The sequence below is a fragment of the Agelaius phoeniceus genome, chromosome 19 (genome assembly GCF_051311805.1).
Source record: "Agelaius phoeniceus isolate bAgePho1 chromosome 19, bAgePho1.hap1, whole genome shotgun sequence".
NCBI classification, from domain to species: Eukaryota; Metazoa; Chordata; class Aves; order Passeriformes; family Icteridae; genus Agelaius; species Agelaius phoeniceus.
In genome coordinates this window covers 13,629,114-13,646,118 of record NC_135283.1, presented here as the reverse complement: position 1 = coordinate 13,646,118, position 17,005 = coordinate 13,629,114, and the positions used below count along the sequence as shown (strand labels likewise).

General features: G+C 44.4%; 1 protein-coding gene across 1 annotated transcript in view; it reads left to right on the top strand.

Annotated features, from left to right (window-relative positions):
- Nucleotides 1-1,957: 1,957 nt before the first annotated feature.
- The window catches only part of FASN (fatty acid synthase), a 41,493-nt gene continuing 26,445 nt past the window's right edge, over nucleotides 1,958-17,005 (top strand). The window contains exons 1-10 of the mRNA XM_054645174.2: nucleotides 1,958-2,104; nucleotides 7,936-8,082; nucleotides 8,611-8,763; nucleotides 10,303-10,476; nucleotides 11,318-11,518; nucleotides 11,939-12,061; nucleotides 12,705-12,820; nucleotides 13,059-13,193; nucleotides 15,571-16,030; nucleotides 16,387-16,574. Of these exons, the coding sequence (XP_054501149.2) occupies nucleotides 7,956-8,082; nucleotides 8,611-8,763; nucleotides 10,303-10,476; nucleotides 11,318-11,518; nucleotides 11,939-12,061; nucleotides 12,705-12,820; nucleotides 13,059-13,193; nucleotides 15,571-16,030; nucleotides 16,387-16,574 (1,677 nt within the window). The 5' untranslated portion in view covers nucleotides 1,958-2,104; nucleotides 7,936-7,955. The remainder of the gene's footprint in view (nucleotides 2,105-7,935; nucleotides 8,083-8,610; nucleotides 8,764-10,302; nucleotides 10,477-11,317; nucleotides 11,519-11,938; nucleotides 12,062-12,704; nucleotides 12,821-13,058; nucleotides 13,194-15,570; nucleotides 16,031-16,386; nucleotides 16,575-17,005) is intronic.

Sequence of the window (17,005 nt, the reverse complement as noted above, 5' to 3'; positions counted from 1 at the left end):
GGGCTGCAGACTTCAGAAATGCTGTTGTGTAGGTTTGTATGCAGGTTTCTGTGGTTTTTTGGGTTTTTTTTGTTTGCTTGTTTGAGGGTTTTCTGTTGGGTTGTTTTTGGGGAGGGGGTTGGTATGGGGTTTTTTTGTTTGGTTTGGGTTTTTGGGGGGTTTTTTGGTTTTTATTTGTGGTTATTTGGTGTGGTGTCCCACTTACTCCCCCTCCCATGTCAACTGGCATGCCTGTTCATGCAGACCTCTTGCCAGTAACACAGCTTTAATTTATTCAGTTTCCCTGAGAAACAGGTTTCCTTAAGTCAACTGTAGGTAAGGAAAGATGATAGCTGGGTTGTTTCATTTTATTTTACTTGTGGTAGAAAAAAAAGTAGTTGAGTTATTGAACAGAGTACATCTGAGAACATAGCATGTAAGTATGAAAATTAACAAAATATGCATAATAATAAATAATATGGACATACTGTGTGGGGCAGTTGTGGCACTAAATACAGCAGGAAAATTCTCATATATTTCTCTTATGACCATAATATTTAAGAAACTGGGCACTGATTTCTAAGAAGCAGATTAGAAGAGTGGCAGCAAGGTACTACTGTGGACACTATTGAATTGTACAAAGAAAGGAATGCCTACAAAGAAGAGAATTCAAGCAGATCACGGAGTACTGAAAAGGTAAAAGAGGACATTATTTATTGCTGTCCTTATCAAAGGGTTAAAAACCTGTTATGTTGAGGAATATATAGATAAAGGCAAAAAGTCTGCCCGAGAAGGTCTAAATGGAGCTGTATTGCGAAGCGGCAGTGCAAGCGCGACCCGGGAGCGGGGCCTCTGCCCAGAGCCTGTTCAAAGCCATGAGGGAGAGACAAGGCGGGGAGACTTTCCTGCATCCCCGTGTTCAAGCCCACATTTGCCGACCGAAAGGCTTTTTTGTTTCGGAGAGGCAGTCGTAGGCAATACAGAAGAAAATTGAGATTCGTTACTGTTCGTGTTTAACCGAAGGAGTGCAAGTTAAGGGAAAGTGGATGAGAGGTGCCCACACGCAGAGCGACCCGCCCCGTTCCGGTGGGAAGGGGGGCGTAGCAGGGGCACGGCGGGGAGGGAACCTCTGGCGCCCGCCCCCCGCCTCCGGACTCGCTCTGCTGCCGCCAGTCAGGGCGGCGCGACGGGCCTGGGCACGGGGCAGCGCATCCCTGGCCGGCGTGCCTGCTGCCCTGTGGTAACCCCGGGACCGGGCTCCGCCGGGGTGAACGACCGCCGCCGCCGGAGAGCGACGGGCGCTGCTCGCTCTGCCGGCGGCCCCAGCCACCCCTCAGCCGTCACCACATCGCCTTATCGCTTAGCAACACCGCGCGGGCCCGCGATTGGCAGGGCCGCGCCCCCGCCCACGTGCCCCCGCCTCCGCATTGGGTGCCGTCCCGGGATTGCGCGTCCTGCCCCGCGTCCTTTCCCTTTGTGCGCCGCGGGTGCGCGCGGGCGCTGCGCGATCCCACCGCGCTTGGACTGGCGCCCGCCGAGCCTTCGCCTCAGTCGCCGAGCCACGGTGCCGGCACGGTGCGGTCGTACGCCCCACAGTGTACCTACCCGCGGGGAGGCGGGAGAGGGACACGACAAGGTCCGCGCCCACGGGGGGTCGGCGCTGCCGCGTCCCCGGCCAGGCCAGGCCAAAGCCAGGCACGTCCGCAGCGCCTAGTCTTCCACGGCCTCCAGTACGGGGCGGGGCAGGGCGCGAGAGCTTGGCCCGGTGCCCGCGGGCAAGCGGGCCCGCCTGTGTCCGCCCCGGCCTGGCCAGGGTCCCCTCCTCCCGTGGAGCGGCTCTGGCGGACAGGGGTTGGCATCACCCCGGGTCTGACCGGGGCGGCCCTGCCCCGGCTCTCATTGGACTGCGGCGAGGCGTAAACTGTCAGCCCATGTGGCGTGGCCGCTGGAGGTGGCGACTGCTTAAATAGGAGTGGGAGCTAGAGGGAGATAGTGAGGAGAGCGCGGAGTATCGGCCGTGCGCAGCCCGGCACCAGCCGCCGCAGCGTCCACCCCGCAGCATCTTGATCCCGCACTGAGCTGACGACAGAGTCTTACCGACACGAAGCCATCCGCACTTGTGCAGGTATCGGCGGGACAGCGGCTGCGGCGTGGTCAGGAGAGCGGCAGTTTTTGCTCCAGGCTCCGCGGGCCGCTGCGCCCCGCGGGTGCGCTGGGGAGGCTCCATCTTGCCCTCTACGCCGGGTAGGCGATGAGGGTCCCTGGGCTCAGCGGGAGTCCGCGGGCTCGGTCCGCGCGACCGGAAGGTTCTGTTCCCCGGCCCTGGGGTCGCCGCGCCCTGTTGCTGCGGGCCGTTCTCCCGTGGTCCAGCGCGGTCGTTCTGGGCACAGTCCCCTACCGCAGCGGCCGGTTACCGCGCCGCAGCCTCCCACTCCGCCCGCCCGGCAAGGTGGCTGCATTGTGGTGCTGGCGCTCGGCCATCTTGGCGGCGGGCGGGGACCGTCCCGCCGCCACGGCCGCGACCTCCCGCAGCCGGGCCGAGCGGGATCGGGGACGCGGCCGGGCCCCGCTGTCCGCAGTCCTCGCGCGCGCCCGGCGGCAGCAGCTGCGTGAGGGGCCGCGCCCGCCGCGGGCCGGGTGGCCTCGCGCTGCCGCAGCTCGGGCGCCGAGCTCCGCGCGGCCTCGAGTGGGCGCCAGGGCCGCACGGGCCGCTCTGCCCGGGCAGCGGGGCCGCGTTCTGCACGCCGTCCCGGGTTAGCGCGAAGGCACGGTCGTGGCAGGCTGAAGAAGCTTGTGCGGGAGGATATCGGCGCTCGATATTGGGAAGGGAGACTCGCCAGTAGGTTCTGGGAATCCATCTGAGAAAACGTGCCGTGTGTATTGCTAAACTGTTCTTTCCCACTTCAGTATAAACCCGCGGCCCACACGAAATAGCCCGGTGATCTACCATACACCAGTATGGATTTGACGATGTGTTTCTATTAGGAATGTGATCATCTTCTCTCTTTGGTTGGTTTTGCACCTGCTTGGTTCTTAGTCCAAATTTCCTTCCCTGGAATACAGCCGTGTAAGATACCGAATGCATATTGTCCTGGCTAATAGCTTTATTTGGATGCTTAAATTTAAACAGGCAGTATTAAGGGTGTGTAAATTGCCTGCTCCATCAGACCACCTTTGGGGGTTTTGGAGCATGTCTTGTCTTAAAAAATGGGAGAAGAAACCTCAAGCCACGTGAGCAAAGGATTCACCTTTACCTGCAGCCTCTATCCTTCTTGAAACAAAGTGAAAAGAATAGTACATTGTGAAAGGCTGCATTTAGTGGGTGAATTCAGAGAATGAGGGCAGTTATGAACAGCTATTTTACAAACGTGATATAGTCATACTAGGAACTTTAGATTTTTATACAGGTAACTTCTGACTACTTGGGAATCAACCAAGCTGTGTTGATTCCATGAATAAAGCCTAACTTACTTTTTCTCCAGTAACAGATTTGAACCAGATTGCATTTCCCCCTAAGTAGTGCTTTTTAAATATAAACACACTCTACTGCTTTTCATTTGTGTTGTGGTTGACAGGACAAATACTTACCTGAAGCAGAGGCATTTGAAAGGTCTTTGTTAAATTGAATCTGTAACATACAGATTGATGGTAGCCAAATGTTGTCAAAAGAATGAAAGCCAGACTGTGTTTGCCTCTCTTCTGTGAACGGGGTTTTTGGAGGCAAGCATTATAACTCTTCGTAAGTGAAGTTTCTGTGTAAGGACAGTTTATTACAAATTTTAGAAATGATAGCCGGAGATTAGGAAACCTGGGTTGTGATGTAATCATACTGAAAAAACAAAGAAAACACTCCTTTTGTCAATATCTGTGCTGAGGAAAGCTATGGAGGAGTCATGAGTGTTTCATTTTACAATAATGAGAGATCCAGAGAAGGTGAAGATTTGGACTGTCTAGAAACAATAGCAGAACTAACTTTAAGGATTCTGTTCTACCATGATGAGAGCTATCAAAATAACAGTGAAATAAATATTTTGATCCTAAGAAAAGAAAATGTGCATCAGGCAAAACAAGATTTGAGTTTTATTTATCATTTCTTTGCAAACAGCTGTTTCTCCCTCCCTCTCCCCTTCCTTTCTTCACCAAACCCTAGGTGAACAAGGTACAGCAGAATAAGTTTATGTCCACTGATTGGCAAGTCAGGTATGAGCGGGCAAAGGCATCAGATTATACCTTCACTTTGTTTGGGTTTTGGTTTTGGATTTTTTGGCTTTTCTTTCCCTCTATAAGCTTATATGCTTAATGGTCCGAGGGTAATTTCTGTAGGGAAGCAGTAGATAAAAGTATTGTAAAAAAGTTGTACAGCTGCCAGGGATGGTAGAAAATGATGGTTAATGCTTTTTAAATTAATTTTTGGTGCCCAGTTAGTGAGGGACTGGAAAAAATGTTTTAAATGCAATAGAAAACAGTATTTTAACTTAAGAGCAGCTTTGATACCAGAAGGGATTGTTGGTTATTACTAGTCACAAACTGAATGAGTCAGCAACACCATAGAATTGCTAAAAAATATTGTGCAAATCCAGCAAGATGGTAGTTTAGGCTTAACTGAGGTGTCTACTGCACTGACACTTCGAGGGGAAGGAAGGGAAGGCAAGGTCGGCTGTGGTGTGTTTGCTTCTCTCCACTCAAAAACGCTAGCTGTCTGAGGAGAATTCACACAACTCAGTTTAAGCAAAAGCACAGGATAAACTGACGAAGAAGAATGGTAGATGTCTGGTTGGATTCAGAAAATACAGCCTTAAGAAACAGAAGACTCCTGTTTGTCCCTCTTTATCTTCTTTGTCTCCTGTTTGGACCTGTTGCTTTTGAACACTTCACTCATCAGAGGTAGTAGGAGCAGTCTGTTAGTATGTTTTCTGTAGTCTAATCTCCTTTAAAACATCTGTAGAAATAAATGTTCTTTCTTGATCTGTGCTATGCCCTATACTTGAAAATCTGTCAATGTACTGTGTTGCTGCGTATAGTCAAAAAATGCTGTATGGAAAACACGTCTCTAATAAAGTAAAATAATAATGCAATACACCATTTGGGGGCAAAGACAATCAACTTTAAAATGGTTTACCTGCTTACTATCTGTCAAGGAAGACTGAAAACGTTGGTAGCTGTAGCAACTACTGTAATTGCTGTTTAATTGGGGATGGCTTAATATTCATGACTTTTCTTCTGACTGCTCTTGTTTTTCAACAGCAGATTCTCTCTGCTGTCTGCTGCTTAATCCATAATTTTTATTTTATCTTAGATGTGGCAAGTCTGAATCTTCCTGGTTGTGTATTAAAATATTTTAATTTGTGGCTCTTCTTACCCAAGTTAAAATTATCTTCTTGGCTCTTATTCTTCTAATTTTGATTACTGCAGCATCTTTTTCTCCACCTTTGACATAGTCTTGCTCAACTACATTCAAAACAAGTTGGCAAAAATTGTTTTGTTAATGAATTTCATTACTTCACTGTCTGAAAGCAATGCTTTGTGGATTGGTTTTACCGAGATAGAGTTTTTCTGATACTCCAGGAAAAGAGATGTGGGATGAGAAGGAACAATCAAATAAGTCATGTTTCAGTCCCCTGAAACAGAAATTATATTTCTCTCCCTAGAGATCATCACCCAAAGAGCTGAGGTATAAAATTGGGTCATACTTAATTTATCATTTTTGTATCTCATATCTTAAACTTAAATAGTAGACTTTGTGCTCAAGATCTGTCTTTCCTGCCCCAGCACAGAAATGCTGAAAGTGTAGTAGACTTGTGGCCCTTGGATGAAGCCAGTAATAAAACTGACTTACTAGTTTTGTGTGAGTGGGAAAGCTCTTCAGCTCTGAGTGGACTGGGCCTAGTACTACCGACTTAAGTTTTGGGGACTAGTTTCTCAGTAAGGGCTTTGCTCGATTTGGCCCTTAATGTTTTTGGTTTTTTTTTAAACAAACAAGAGTTGAATAGACCTTCTGTTGCTGGGTGTTTGACACAAGACCTAGAAATCCAAGATGTCCTTGTGGGAGCACTTGTTTCTGCTCCCAGAAGGAATGGACTGGGTGAAGTAATCATCTCTTCTGCTTTGGTGTTAGGTATTGCATAATTCCACAGTTACTCCACAGATCTAAATCAAGATTACTGCTGAAGGAAAGAAGGGTGAAAGAAATCGGGCAGCCTCTGTGGTGTTACATTCTGGCAGAGCTACACCTCAGCTGTGCAGAGGCTCTGCTTTCCTTCTGCACAGCCCAGCAACCTCGTGCAGCTATGGGAAAGTGTCATTGTGCCTGAGCAGAGTAGTCCCTGGATGGAAGAGGGGCCTGTTTCTTGCTCAAAGGCATCAGGAAGTCCCAAAAGAGGCTGCAAAACAATGCCCAAATGAAACATCCTGAGTTGGAAAACCAGCCACTAAGCACTCATCTGACAGTCCCCATTAGTGCTGTATTTTGGAGAAGATGATCAAGCACCAGCAGCACTTAAGCAATGGGCCTGCATGCCACTATGTAGCATAATACCTGATGGAAGTCAGACTTCAGGTCTTTCATAACAAACCTTTTCCTTCAAAGTTGTTAAGGCAGACTTGCAGTTGTTTGAATGCCTAGTTTCCTTCGTGTTTTTTATTGTTTAAAATCCCACGCATTAGAGAATAGTTTGCCCCTGCTTACCAGAAGGATTATTTAAGGAAGTACTGTGAATGCTTACTTTCTCTTTGGTTCCTGCAGCTGCAACTTTTATTTATTTTCATATTTAAAAAAACTCCCATCATATATATGGGTATTTCCACTACTCCTTTAACTTGTCTACTTAGGATCTAAAATTATAATTTGAATTTAACTGAAACATCAAGTTAACTTGCCTCCTCTCTACTTAGTTGTTAATATGTTTTTTACTGTAGTAGAAGATAAAGGAGTGTAGTATACGAGCTATCATTTGGTGCTGTGGTCTGATACAGGTGCCCTGCCATGCTATGTTATGCAGCATGATGCTCTCCTGTGGTATTTGAGATTGGGGTCTTGAGTGCAAATTTCTTGGGACAACAGCTGATGGTTTTCATCCTGTATGTATTCCAGATCTGTTCTGCCAAAGCATATCTTAAAGCACCACTCTCTATCATACAGTCAGTACCACATTCACAGTTCTTTAAACATGTGGCAGTGCAGGGTCCAGTTAGGAAGCTCTTTAGATGTAACACTTAATTCTTTGGTTTTAACATTTAAAATTATCCTGAATTGTACTGTAATCTTTGTGCTTTGTGTGGGTTTTCTCCTCTGTGTGTGTATAGGGGGGTTGTTTGGTTTTTTGTTGGTTGGTAGGTTTGGTTTGGGGTTTTTAGTCAGGTTTTTGTTTGCTCAGAGTTAATTGGGGGGGTTAGGGTTGTGTTACTTACTGGGGGGGTGGTTTTGTGCAGTCTTGTAGTTTTGTATGTTTGGGGTTTCTTTTTTTTCACATCCAACAAATCTTTTGATTATTGATTCTTAAGTTAGCATTTAACTTTGGAATGATTGTAGAACTTGTTTTGCTACCTGTTAGGTTTGCCTTGTAATTATGTATTTTACTATGTGTATTTCATAATTTCTCCACCCACCTGTGCTCCAGCATGTTAATCTTTCTTCTCTGCTGACTTCACAGAGGCTCCTCTGCATTTAGCAGAGGTAGACTTACTCATTTTCTGATTGTCATACATAAACTGGTGGTTCTCTGAGCCTGATGCTCCTTCAGGATTGTTTTTTTTTTTTTCATCCTTATCAACCCTACAGGTCTTATGGTCCATTTGATTAGTTGGAATGTCTTTTTTTTTTTTAATAGTAGAGACTCCGTGGGTTGTTCCTGTGTGGGTGTTCCTGCAAATATGCTTGTTTGTCACAACATGTCAGGAAGACACATATACTTTCCTCTGTGTGAAATCTTACTAGCCTTATTGCTTTGTGGATCTCAGCAACAGGGAGAAGTTAAGAGATGGAGGACGTGGTGATTGCAGGCATTGCAGGAAGGCTGCCAGAATCTGACAACTTGCAGGAGTTTTGGGAAAACCTGCTTAATGGAGTTGATATGGTCACAGAGGATGATCGGAGGTGGAAACCAGGTGAGTGCTTATTGTCCCTCCTTTTGGAGCCCTGAGTTCTGAGTGTTTTAGAGGAATTATCCTATGAAAAGAGAATTTATGAGATCAAAATCCTTCCAGACCTGAATTAACTTCTGATAAATCATCAAGAAATTCAGTAACAGAATACTTTTATGAAGTGATTTGCAGAAGTCAAAAGCAGCTTTTCTTTTTCTTCTAATTGGTGACTGACTGGAACCACCGTTTAGACTATATGTGCTTGGTACAACTTGCCAAAGTAAAACCGGTTAGATAGATAGATGTCTTTTGCTGCTATATCCAGAAGAGTCCTAAAAATTACAATTGTTTTTGCTGATGCAGCATTCTCATTCCCAGATGAGGTAGGTCAGTAGATACTCATGCAACCCTCTGAGTACTGCACAGGGGAGTGAGGTTTCATGTGTAATTGAAAATCAACTGTGGTCATTCTGGTCATTCTGTACTGTGTCTCAGCTTGTAGCTGCTTCACCGTTTATGGATTTTGGGACTCTGTCAAATTTTTCTTCCCAGGAATTTATGGACTGCCCAAGAGAAATGGAAAGCTCAAGGACCTAAGCAAATTTGATGCCTCTTTTTTTGGGGTTCACCCCAAACAAGCTAACACAATGGATCCTCAACTTCGCTTGTTGTTGGAAGTTTCTTATGAAGCTATGTTGGATGGAGGTAAGTGGATGAATGACTGAAGAGGGAGAATTAAGCTGTATTGTCTCTGTGTAACAGGTGTAGACATGCACTTGTGTGATGAGAACTCTAACAAGGGAAAGCCATCACATTAGAGAGGAGATCCAAGACATGCTATGGGGTTACTAGATCCCAGTATAAGGCTTTCAACAAAGCTGTTGTCTCTGGAACGCAAACAAATAAATCGGTGCTGACTGCTAGCAAATCTGTACCTGCATCATATGGTAAAACCACAAACCAGTTTGACAGAATCACTTCAACAGTCAATGGTTCTAGAGCTTTTCTATGTTTTCCTCTACTCTAACATTCCATAATAATTCCTTTGTAAAAGGAAAATAAGAATGACTTGATTCGAATTCTCATGCATAGCCTAAAAGAATGACAGATGGCCTGGTGTATTCCTGTCTATTGGCCAGATTCTTGGAAAACCTGTAGAATTTGATCTGTTCCTAAAGAAGGTTTTCCTAGGAAGTGTGCTTTCAGAAATAGGGGTCTCTCTCTTCTATCACTGCCAGTGTTTTGAGATTTTGAGTTACTTATCCACGGAGCCAAGAAGTTTATTCTTCATGTTAATCAGTTTCATGTCAGAACATAAGCAGATAGGGAAAAAGTTGGAACTACCTCACTAGTACTGACCAGTTACAAATTGAAAGAGGGTGAATTTAGGTTAGATATGAGGAAAAAATTCTTAACTGTTAGGGTGGTGAAGTATTGGAACACGTTGTCCAAGGAGGCTGTGGGTGCCCCAACCCTGGCAGTGTTCAAGGCCAGGTTGGGTAGGGTCTTGAGCAGTCTGGTATAGTGTAAGATGTCCCTGCCTGTGGCAGTGGGGGTTGGGACTAGATGATCTTTTAAGGTTCCTTCCAACACTTAACATTCTGTGACTTACTGAAATGAACTTTTGCTTCTCTGCTTGTAAGCCTCCATCTGGAGATTGAATATTTGTCTCCAGGACACCTTAAGCACAGAGAAGAAACAGCAGAGATTTCTGACAGTTGACCTTGCTATGTGTTTTTTTTAGAGCAAAGTTGTTTCTTGTTCTGTTTGTTGGCTGGTTTTATTCTTAAGAATTCTCATGTCTGTCTTGTACTCCAGATCTCGGCTGGAGATAGATACTGATGTGCTCACATGACATTTCATGTGCTGTGATTTTTCTCTCATTCAGTCTGCTCCTTTTCTCTCTACTGGAAATCAACTGTTAGCTTCTCCTGTCAGCATTTGTACTTTTCGTAGTCCATGCACTTTTTTACACAAGACTCTAGCAATGCCCAGCTTTGCTGAAAAGCTTTGTCAGGGCAAAGTATGTTCTGGCCAAAAGCCAACACCAAACTTCTGATTGACTCTGAAGTAAGACATGTAAGTTGAAACTGTTAAAATGTTAGTAAAGGTAAGGGAGCAATGTTGCAGGCCTGTCAGAAAGGGGCAATAAAAAGTTTTTGGGAAACTGATGCAAATGTACCTGATATCTCCCCAGTTTGCCCTTCATTTTGTTTACTGTAATCTACCTTCCAATCCCCATAGGTATTAATCCAGGCACCCTCCGTGGCACAGACGCAGGTGTATGGGTTGGTTGCAGTGGGTCAGAAGCTGGTGAAGCCTTTAGCCAAGATCCAGAAGAGCTTTTGGGATACAGTATGACTGGCTGTCAGCGTGCTATGCTTGCCAACAGGATTTCCTACTTCTTTGACTTTAAAGGTAAGTGTCCCCCAAATCTGTTGATGCTGATCAGCAATTGCAATTTCAACATGATTGTACCACAGTTGCTGTAGAGGACTGGGATGGATCTTATGGCACAGACCCCTTTTGAAAAGAGAAAATAGCATGTAACGGTTCTTAGGAGGCATATGAGAAGTAAAAAATATGTAGTGACTATATGATAGAACTCCCTGTAAGGCTTTATAACTCAGCTGCTGCTGCTGCTGGTGTTCGTTTGAAAGATGGTGATGTCAGGAAGCCTTTATGGCCTTTGGACTGCTGTTTGGTACCAAGATGTGTGGAAGTCGGCTAGACCAGAGATAGACTGCTATTGACTGTAGCACTTGGGTTTGGTTTTTTTTTGAGTAAAGTGGGAGAAGTAGGTGAGACACAGAAATGATGCAATTGCCAGCATGGGTATGATTCAATCCATGTATGGTATTGAAGGGAATGGAGAAATGGTAGTTGATGTGGATTGCAGCAGAGAACAGAGATAATGGCAAAGGCAGCATCAGGAAGGACAAGGGATTTTTATTGATGAGAATGGGTAATTAGATGAGACTTGCCTGTAAAGCTGCATTCTCTTTTTGATGGAGAGACAGAATTTTTGAAAATGCCCTTAAAGCAAATCTGTTCACAATTTTTTCCCATTTTTCTCATGCCATACTTTCTAAGTAGGCAGAGATGGTGATTCTAGCCTCCCATGGCATCAGGTTTATGTGCTATGCTCTGAAGCAACTCTTATTTAACATTGTTTTTAATATGTTTCTTGTAATCCCGTCCTGTAGTCTTTGGAGAAGAATCTAGGATATTAAGGTTGTTTTTCTTTATGTTTTTTAAGGACCAAGCCTCACTGTTGACACAGCCTGCTCCTCTAGTCTCGTTGCTCTGGAAAACGCTTATAAGGCAATTCGTCATGGGTGCTGCAGTACAGCCCTAGTGGGCGGGGTCAACCTCTTGCTGAAACCCAACACATCTGTGCAGTTCATGAAACTGGGTCTGCTTAGTCCTGATGGTGCTTGCAAGGCTTTTGATGCTTCAGGTAAGGCATAAGTACAAAAGTTTATGTTGTATGAGAGTAACTTACTGTACAGTCTGTGACCAGCTACTCAGCAAAGAGCTAACCTTGTAGTTGTTCCAATGTGCACTGTTTGGGCCATACCCTGATCTATGTTGCATCCTCTATTGAACCTGGAAAATTAACTATGAGGAAGAAACTGATACATATGGTTCATCCCTCTGCCTCTGGGAGAAAAATTAGCTGTCTCTTGATGGAAAATTTCTGTTGTGAAATTTGTGATGAGCACTGTATCTTTCTAGGTCATGACATTTTTCTTTAAAAGAAATAGATATGTCATATTCTCAAAACAGTCTATTATAAGCAGTAATCTTCCTGCATGGTGTTTGGCAACATTTTACAAAGCAGAGCAGAAGTCATGACTTGTTCCCTCTCTATTCTCAGGAAATGGATATTGTCGCTCTGAAGCTGCTGTTGTTGTTCTTTTGACCAAGAGATCTATGGCTAAGAGGATCTATGCCACAGTCGTAAATGCTGGAGTTAACACTGACGGCTTTAAGGAGCAAGGTAGGTCTTGAGCTGCTGAAAAGTGAGATACCTACAGAACTGTTCAGTCTAGAGTCTTTGCCATAAAAAGTGGTCTGTTGTAGGGTTCTTTAGATGTTTTAGAATTTTTTTTGTGTTTGGGGATTTTTTTCATTTTCTGGTTTTGATAATGCAAAGTTCAGGACCCTGTTTTGTAAAGAACTTAAAGGAGAAATGTGGTGGTTTTTACTGAAGTAACAGCAATATTCTCTTGCTAGTTTAGCATTCCTCAGGACATCTCTGCAGTAACTTCTGCAGTGATGGTAGAAATGTAGGTATAGTATTATAACTGTAAAGCTCTTACCCTGCTGTTGTCCAGCTTCTCCTGCTCTCCAGTTGTGGTGACACAAAGCTTCACATGTTTTACTTAACCTAGAAATCTAGTATTCTGTTAACCAGTATCTTTCCACCCTAGTCTAACTCATTGCTTTAGGTTAATTCCTGGTTCCTCTGCTCTTCTTACAAAGAGCCTGAGAGTTTGGTGCTAAGAACATGGTGAAAAGGTCTTTGGTTTAGTTTGGTTTTTGGGGAGAGATCTGGCAGCCTAAAGTAAATGAAAGGATGCTAAAATCAGAACAGGAAGCATCTGATAGGAGAGTGGAATTGATGGCAATTTTGATCCTAGGTGTGACATTCCCATCTGGACAGATGCAGGAGAAGTTGATCAGATCTTTGTACAGCGAAAGTGGTATTAAACCTGAAGAAGTGGAGTATATTGAAGCTCATGGGACAGGCACCAAGGTCAGCATGGTCCCTTAGGGACTGAGTGTTTTCTTCCCTTGCATTTCTTGCCACACTTTCCATTAAATTATTCTTTGTTTTCCCAAAGTAAAATCCTTTTCCCTTCTACCAATTAGTAGAGTATATTCTGCTTCACAACTTTTGGACTTTGCCCAAACACTATAATCTTTCAGATTTCTCTTTTGAGGTTTGTTTTGGGAGTGCTGGCTAATAGCCATTCTGATTCTCTTCATACTAGGTTGGAGATCCACAGGAACTAAACAGCATTACACGTATTTTCTGTGACTGTGAGCGGGAGCCACTGTTGATCGGATCAACCAAGTCAAATATGGGTCATCCAGAGCCTGCCTCAGGGCTTGCTGCATTAGCCAAGGTAACAGGAGACTTGAGAAGGAAAATTTAGGATGTGGGTAACACCAGTGTGTGGGGTTTTGTTTGTTTGGTTTAGGGAAAATCTGCATTGATTCAGGGTGAACTGTTCACTGATATTTATAAGAACTCAGATGTTTCTCATTAACTACTTGTCTCACATGTGAATACTTTTAAAAGCTCAGGTGGCTGTCCTGCAAACCACCAAATGCTCAGGTGGCCCTCTGCTGTGTTCACACACACTTCAGTTCCCACTTCCTACTGAATTCTGTAGGAGCGTAGCTCTGCTCAGAATGAAGGCTTTGGGATCCTTTTGTTAATCCTTGTTGTTTACTTTGTCAGTCCTTACACTGGACCTTCCAACAGAGCTCTGCTGCAAGTCGTTTGGGTTTGAGGCACATACATCTAGAGGGATTTAGATGTTTGGAGTAGATGACAGTGACCAAAGATGAGAGGCAGTGGGGGTTTCAGTGCCAAAAGAGCAGCTGATCTTCTGGCTTTCTGTCAGGGATGTGTCATCTCTTCCTCTTCTCTCTTAGGATGGCAGGAAGCCAGGTGAGTTCTCTGGGATAAGGCTACCAGCATGAATAACTGTCTGTCTGTCTTAGCAACCAGCTTGCTAACTACTGCTGTAGGCAGACAGTCATCTATTGGCTCTGGCTGCTAAACTGCTTAGCAGAGAGCTAGCTAATGTTCACACTTGTTTGTAAGCCTATTACTATAGAACCTTGCAAACCAAAGTCACATATACTGCCCCTGCTAGAATTTTAGACTCTTCAAAGTGGTTGTTTGTGACCCAAATACAACTCACTGTGTAGTAGCCTCACCTGCATGGCAATAGCAGTGTCCATCTCTCTGTAGAGAAAAGTTTAGGGTTTTTTAGTGCCTTTATCTCTGACTGACACATTCTTCATAGAAAGAATGATAGCCTAGTCATAGAATAAGCTTCTCAATCCGTACTGTGTTGTATGTAACAGTTTGTTTAGTGTGGTTCTGTGATCTGTCAGGACAGGATCATAACTTTGAGGTACTGTTGCCCCCCACCTCTACACCAAAACCAGTGTTTCTTAGACAGTAACTGTCTCAGTATGTCTTCAGTTTGTATAAGTGTTTTCTTCTGGAATTCCATAAAATGCTCCTATGTGAGGTATCTGGAAATTTGATCTTGAAAGTATCAGATTTCAGACTTGAAGAGAATCCATTAATTATATGGATAGGTAGGAATGGAACTAAGGCTTGCTGAGGCCTCTTCAGTCAAATTCTGATAAGGAAGGGAAAACTCACCTGCATCTTTGAATTACTCAGCCTGTCTAATCACTTGCTTTGCAGCAAAGACAAAGCTTTTTGGTGGCACTGGTGGTATGCTCACTGTACTGTGCTCTCAAACCTAGGTAGAAACCATGGCAAACCTAAAGTACAATATATATCAGTGTAAAGCAGCAGCACATTCAAAGTGCATAATATTGTAGGTGTAGTGTGCATGAAAATCCTTACAGCTTTGAACATGTTGACCGTGAGTTGAAGTTGTATATTTATACTGGTTGTTCTCCCAGGTAAGCTGCCATGTCTGATAGTCATCTTGAAAGAGCAGTTCCCAAGACAGCACGTCTCTCTGACCATTCTGGGGTGATGAAGGAACTGTCAGACTTACAGAGCACATTGTGTTTGCAGCTGACCTTGTTGCCTGCAATTTACTGGGCTTGTTCTGCAGATGAATGTGGGCTTGGTGTCATGAGCTGTATGTAGAGAGAAGCTACTGAGAGAAGGGAGCTCTTGCTTTTTTTGGCACAGATATTTTGCTCCTCACACTGTTTCAGTACTTTCCCTTGGCTCTGCCAGTTCTGCCCAGTCTTCTGTTTCTGCTTTTTTGAATCAAGAAGACAAAAAATGGGTGTAAAGCAGCAAGCAGACTTCTTTACCAGTGCTTCAGCTTGATTCTTTTGCAGCAAAGCAAGAAATAGGAGCATTTTGTTGCAATAAGGAAGAGGATTTGTAAATGTGTGTGACTGGGAAGGGATGGAGTGGAATGTGATAAAGGGATGGGATCTGAAAGGGGAAAAAGATGATGTGATAGTCTTAGTACCTAGGCTGCTTTTCCAGCAAGACTGCATGGCTTGCCAGTTAGAAAGAGACTGGAAGCTAAACTTTATGCTACTATGCTCAACTTCCCTGCTGGCTTCCTGCATGGTCTGAAAATTTGCCTAGGTGATGCAGTTGCTACCTCAGTAACATCAATAATGCTATTCTCTGAAATGTTCCTTTATCCAAACATAGAGAACTGCTTCAGAATATGCTACATGGTCATTTGTAGTAAAATAGTAACAAAAGAATGTTTGTCATGAGACAATGTGGGGCACAGAGCACTCTGTTTTTTCTTTCAGGTCATTCTCTCTCTGGAACATGGGCTGTGGACTCCAAATCTTCATTTCAATACCCCAAATCCAGATATCCCTGCCTTACAAGATGGCTCCCTGGAGGTAGTTTGTAAACCAACACCAGTGAAAGGCGGCCTTATCGGTATCAACTCTTTTGGTTTTGGGGGTGCTAATGCTCATGTCATTCTGAGGCCAAATAAGAACAAATGCCAACCTCTGGAGACTAGTAACATGCCAAGGCTGGTTCAGATTTCTGGCAGAACCCAGGAAGCTGTGGAAACACTAATTCAAGAGAGCAGAAAACATGGAGAATGCAGCCCATTTGTAAGCCTGCTCAGCGATATCTCTGCAGTTCCTGTGTCCTCCATGCCCTACAGGGGCTACACACTGGTTGGCACTGAAAGTGACATAAAAGAGGTTCAGCAAGTTCAAGCGTCTGGTAGACCACTCTGGTACATATGCTCAGGTAGGTGTGCAGCATTGAGTCCAGGCTTTTCTATTCCTCTTTACATCTGGGGCTTGAGCAATTGTATTCTGTGCTCTAATGTTATTTTACAGTGTAGCATGAGGAAATATTTTGCAACTCTGTGACATGTTTAGGAGTCTTGTGTTTTCTGTATTTTATCAAAACCTTCCAATTTAACTGTCTTCTGATTATAGTGAAGCCCAGCAAATAGCAAGCAGTGCCCAGTTTAAAGAATGTAAGAAATGTACAATGCTTTGCTCTTAGTTAGAATTCTTTAACTGCGAGAGGAAAGTGTGTTGTGTCTACTCCTGTTTCAGAGTATTACTACTCTCACTTTCTCCTTGACTATCCTGCAGGCATGGGAACACAGTGGAAAGGCATGGGCCTGAGCCTTATGAAGCTGGATCTGTTTCGCCAGTCCATATTGCGTTCAGATCAGGCTTTGAAGAACACAGGCCTTAAGGTCTCAGAGCTGCTGCTGCAAGCAAATGAGAACACTTTTGATGACACTGTTCATGCATTTGTTGGACTAGCTGCTATTCAGGCAAGACTCAGTGGGCTAGTGGAGGGGGGTAGTGGACTCAATCTACATAAGCACCTTCTGCTAATGTGTCTGTTTGGCTAGTAACACTTTATATCAATTAATGGAAGCTTGTTTTGTGTAATCAGCAAGTGGCAGCTGTTGGAAATACCTCTCTGAGAGGAGGGAGTGCATTGTGCCCTTGGCAGTTTCAGGCTTTGCCACTTCCGAGTACATAACAAACTTAGTGGTGTAGATAGTCTTGGCTTCACTGCTTTTTTCTCACAAGATGTTTGGACTAATATTGGTCTGAACTGATTTGCATGTGTGTCCGTGTGTATATGTGACACAGTTTCTTCCATTAAGAGCTTTAGGAATGTCTTTAAATTTTAGGCAAATGTTTGTGCCAAGGAGCAAGGTTCCATTTCATGTCTTCTAAAATTTCTTCTGCAAAT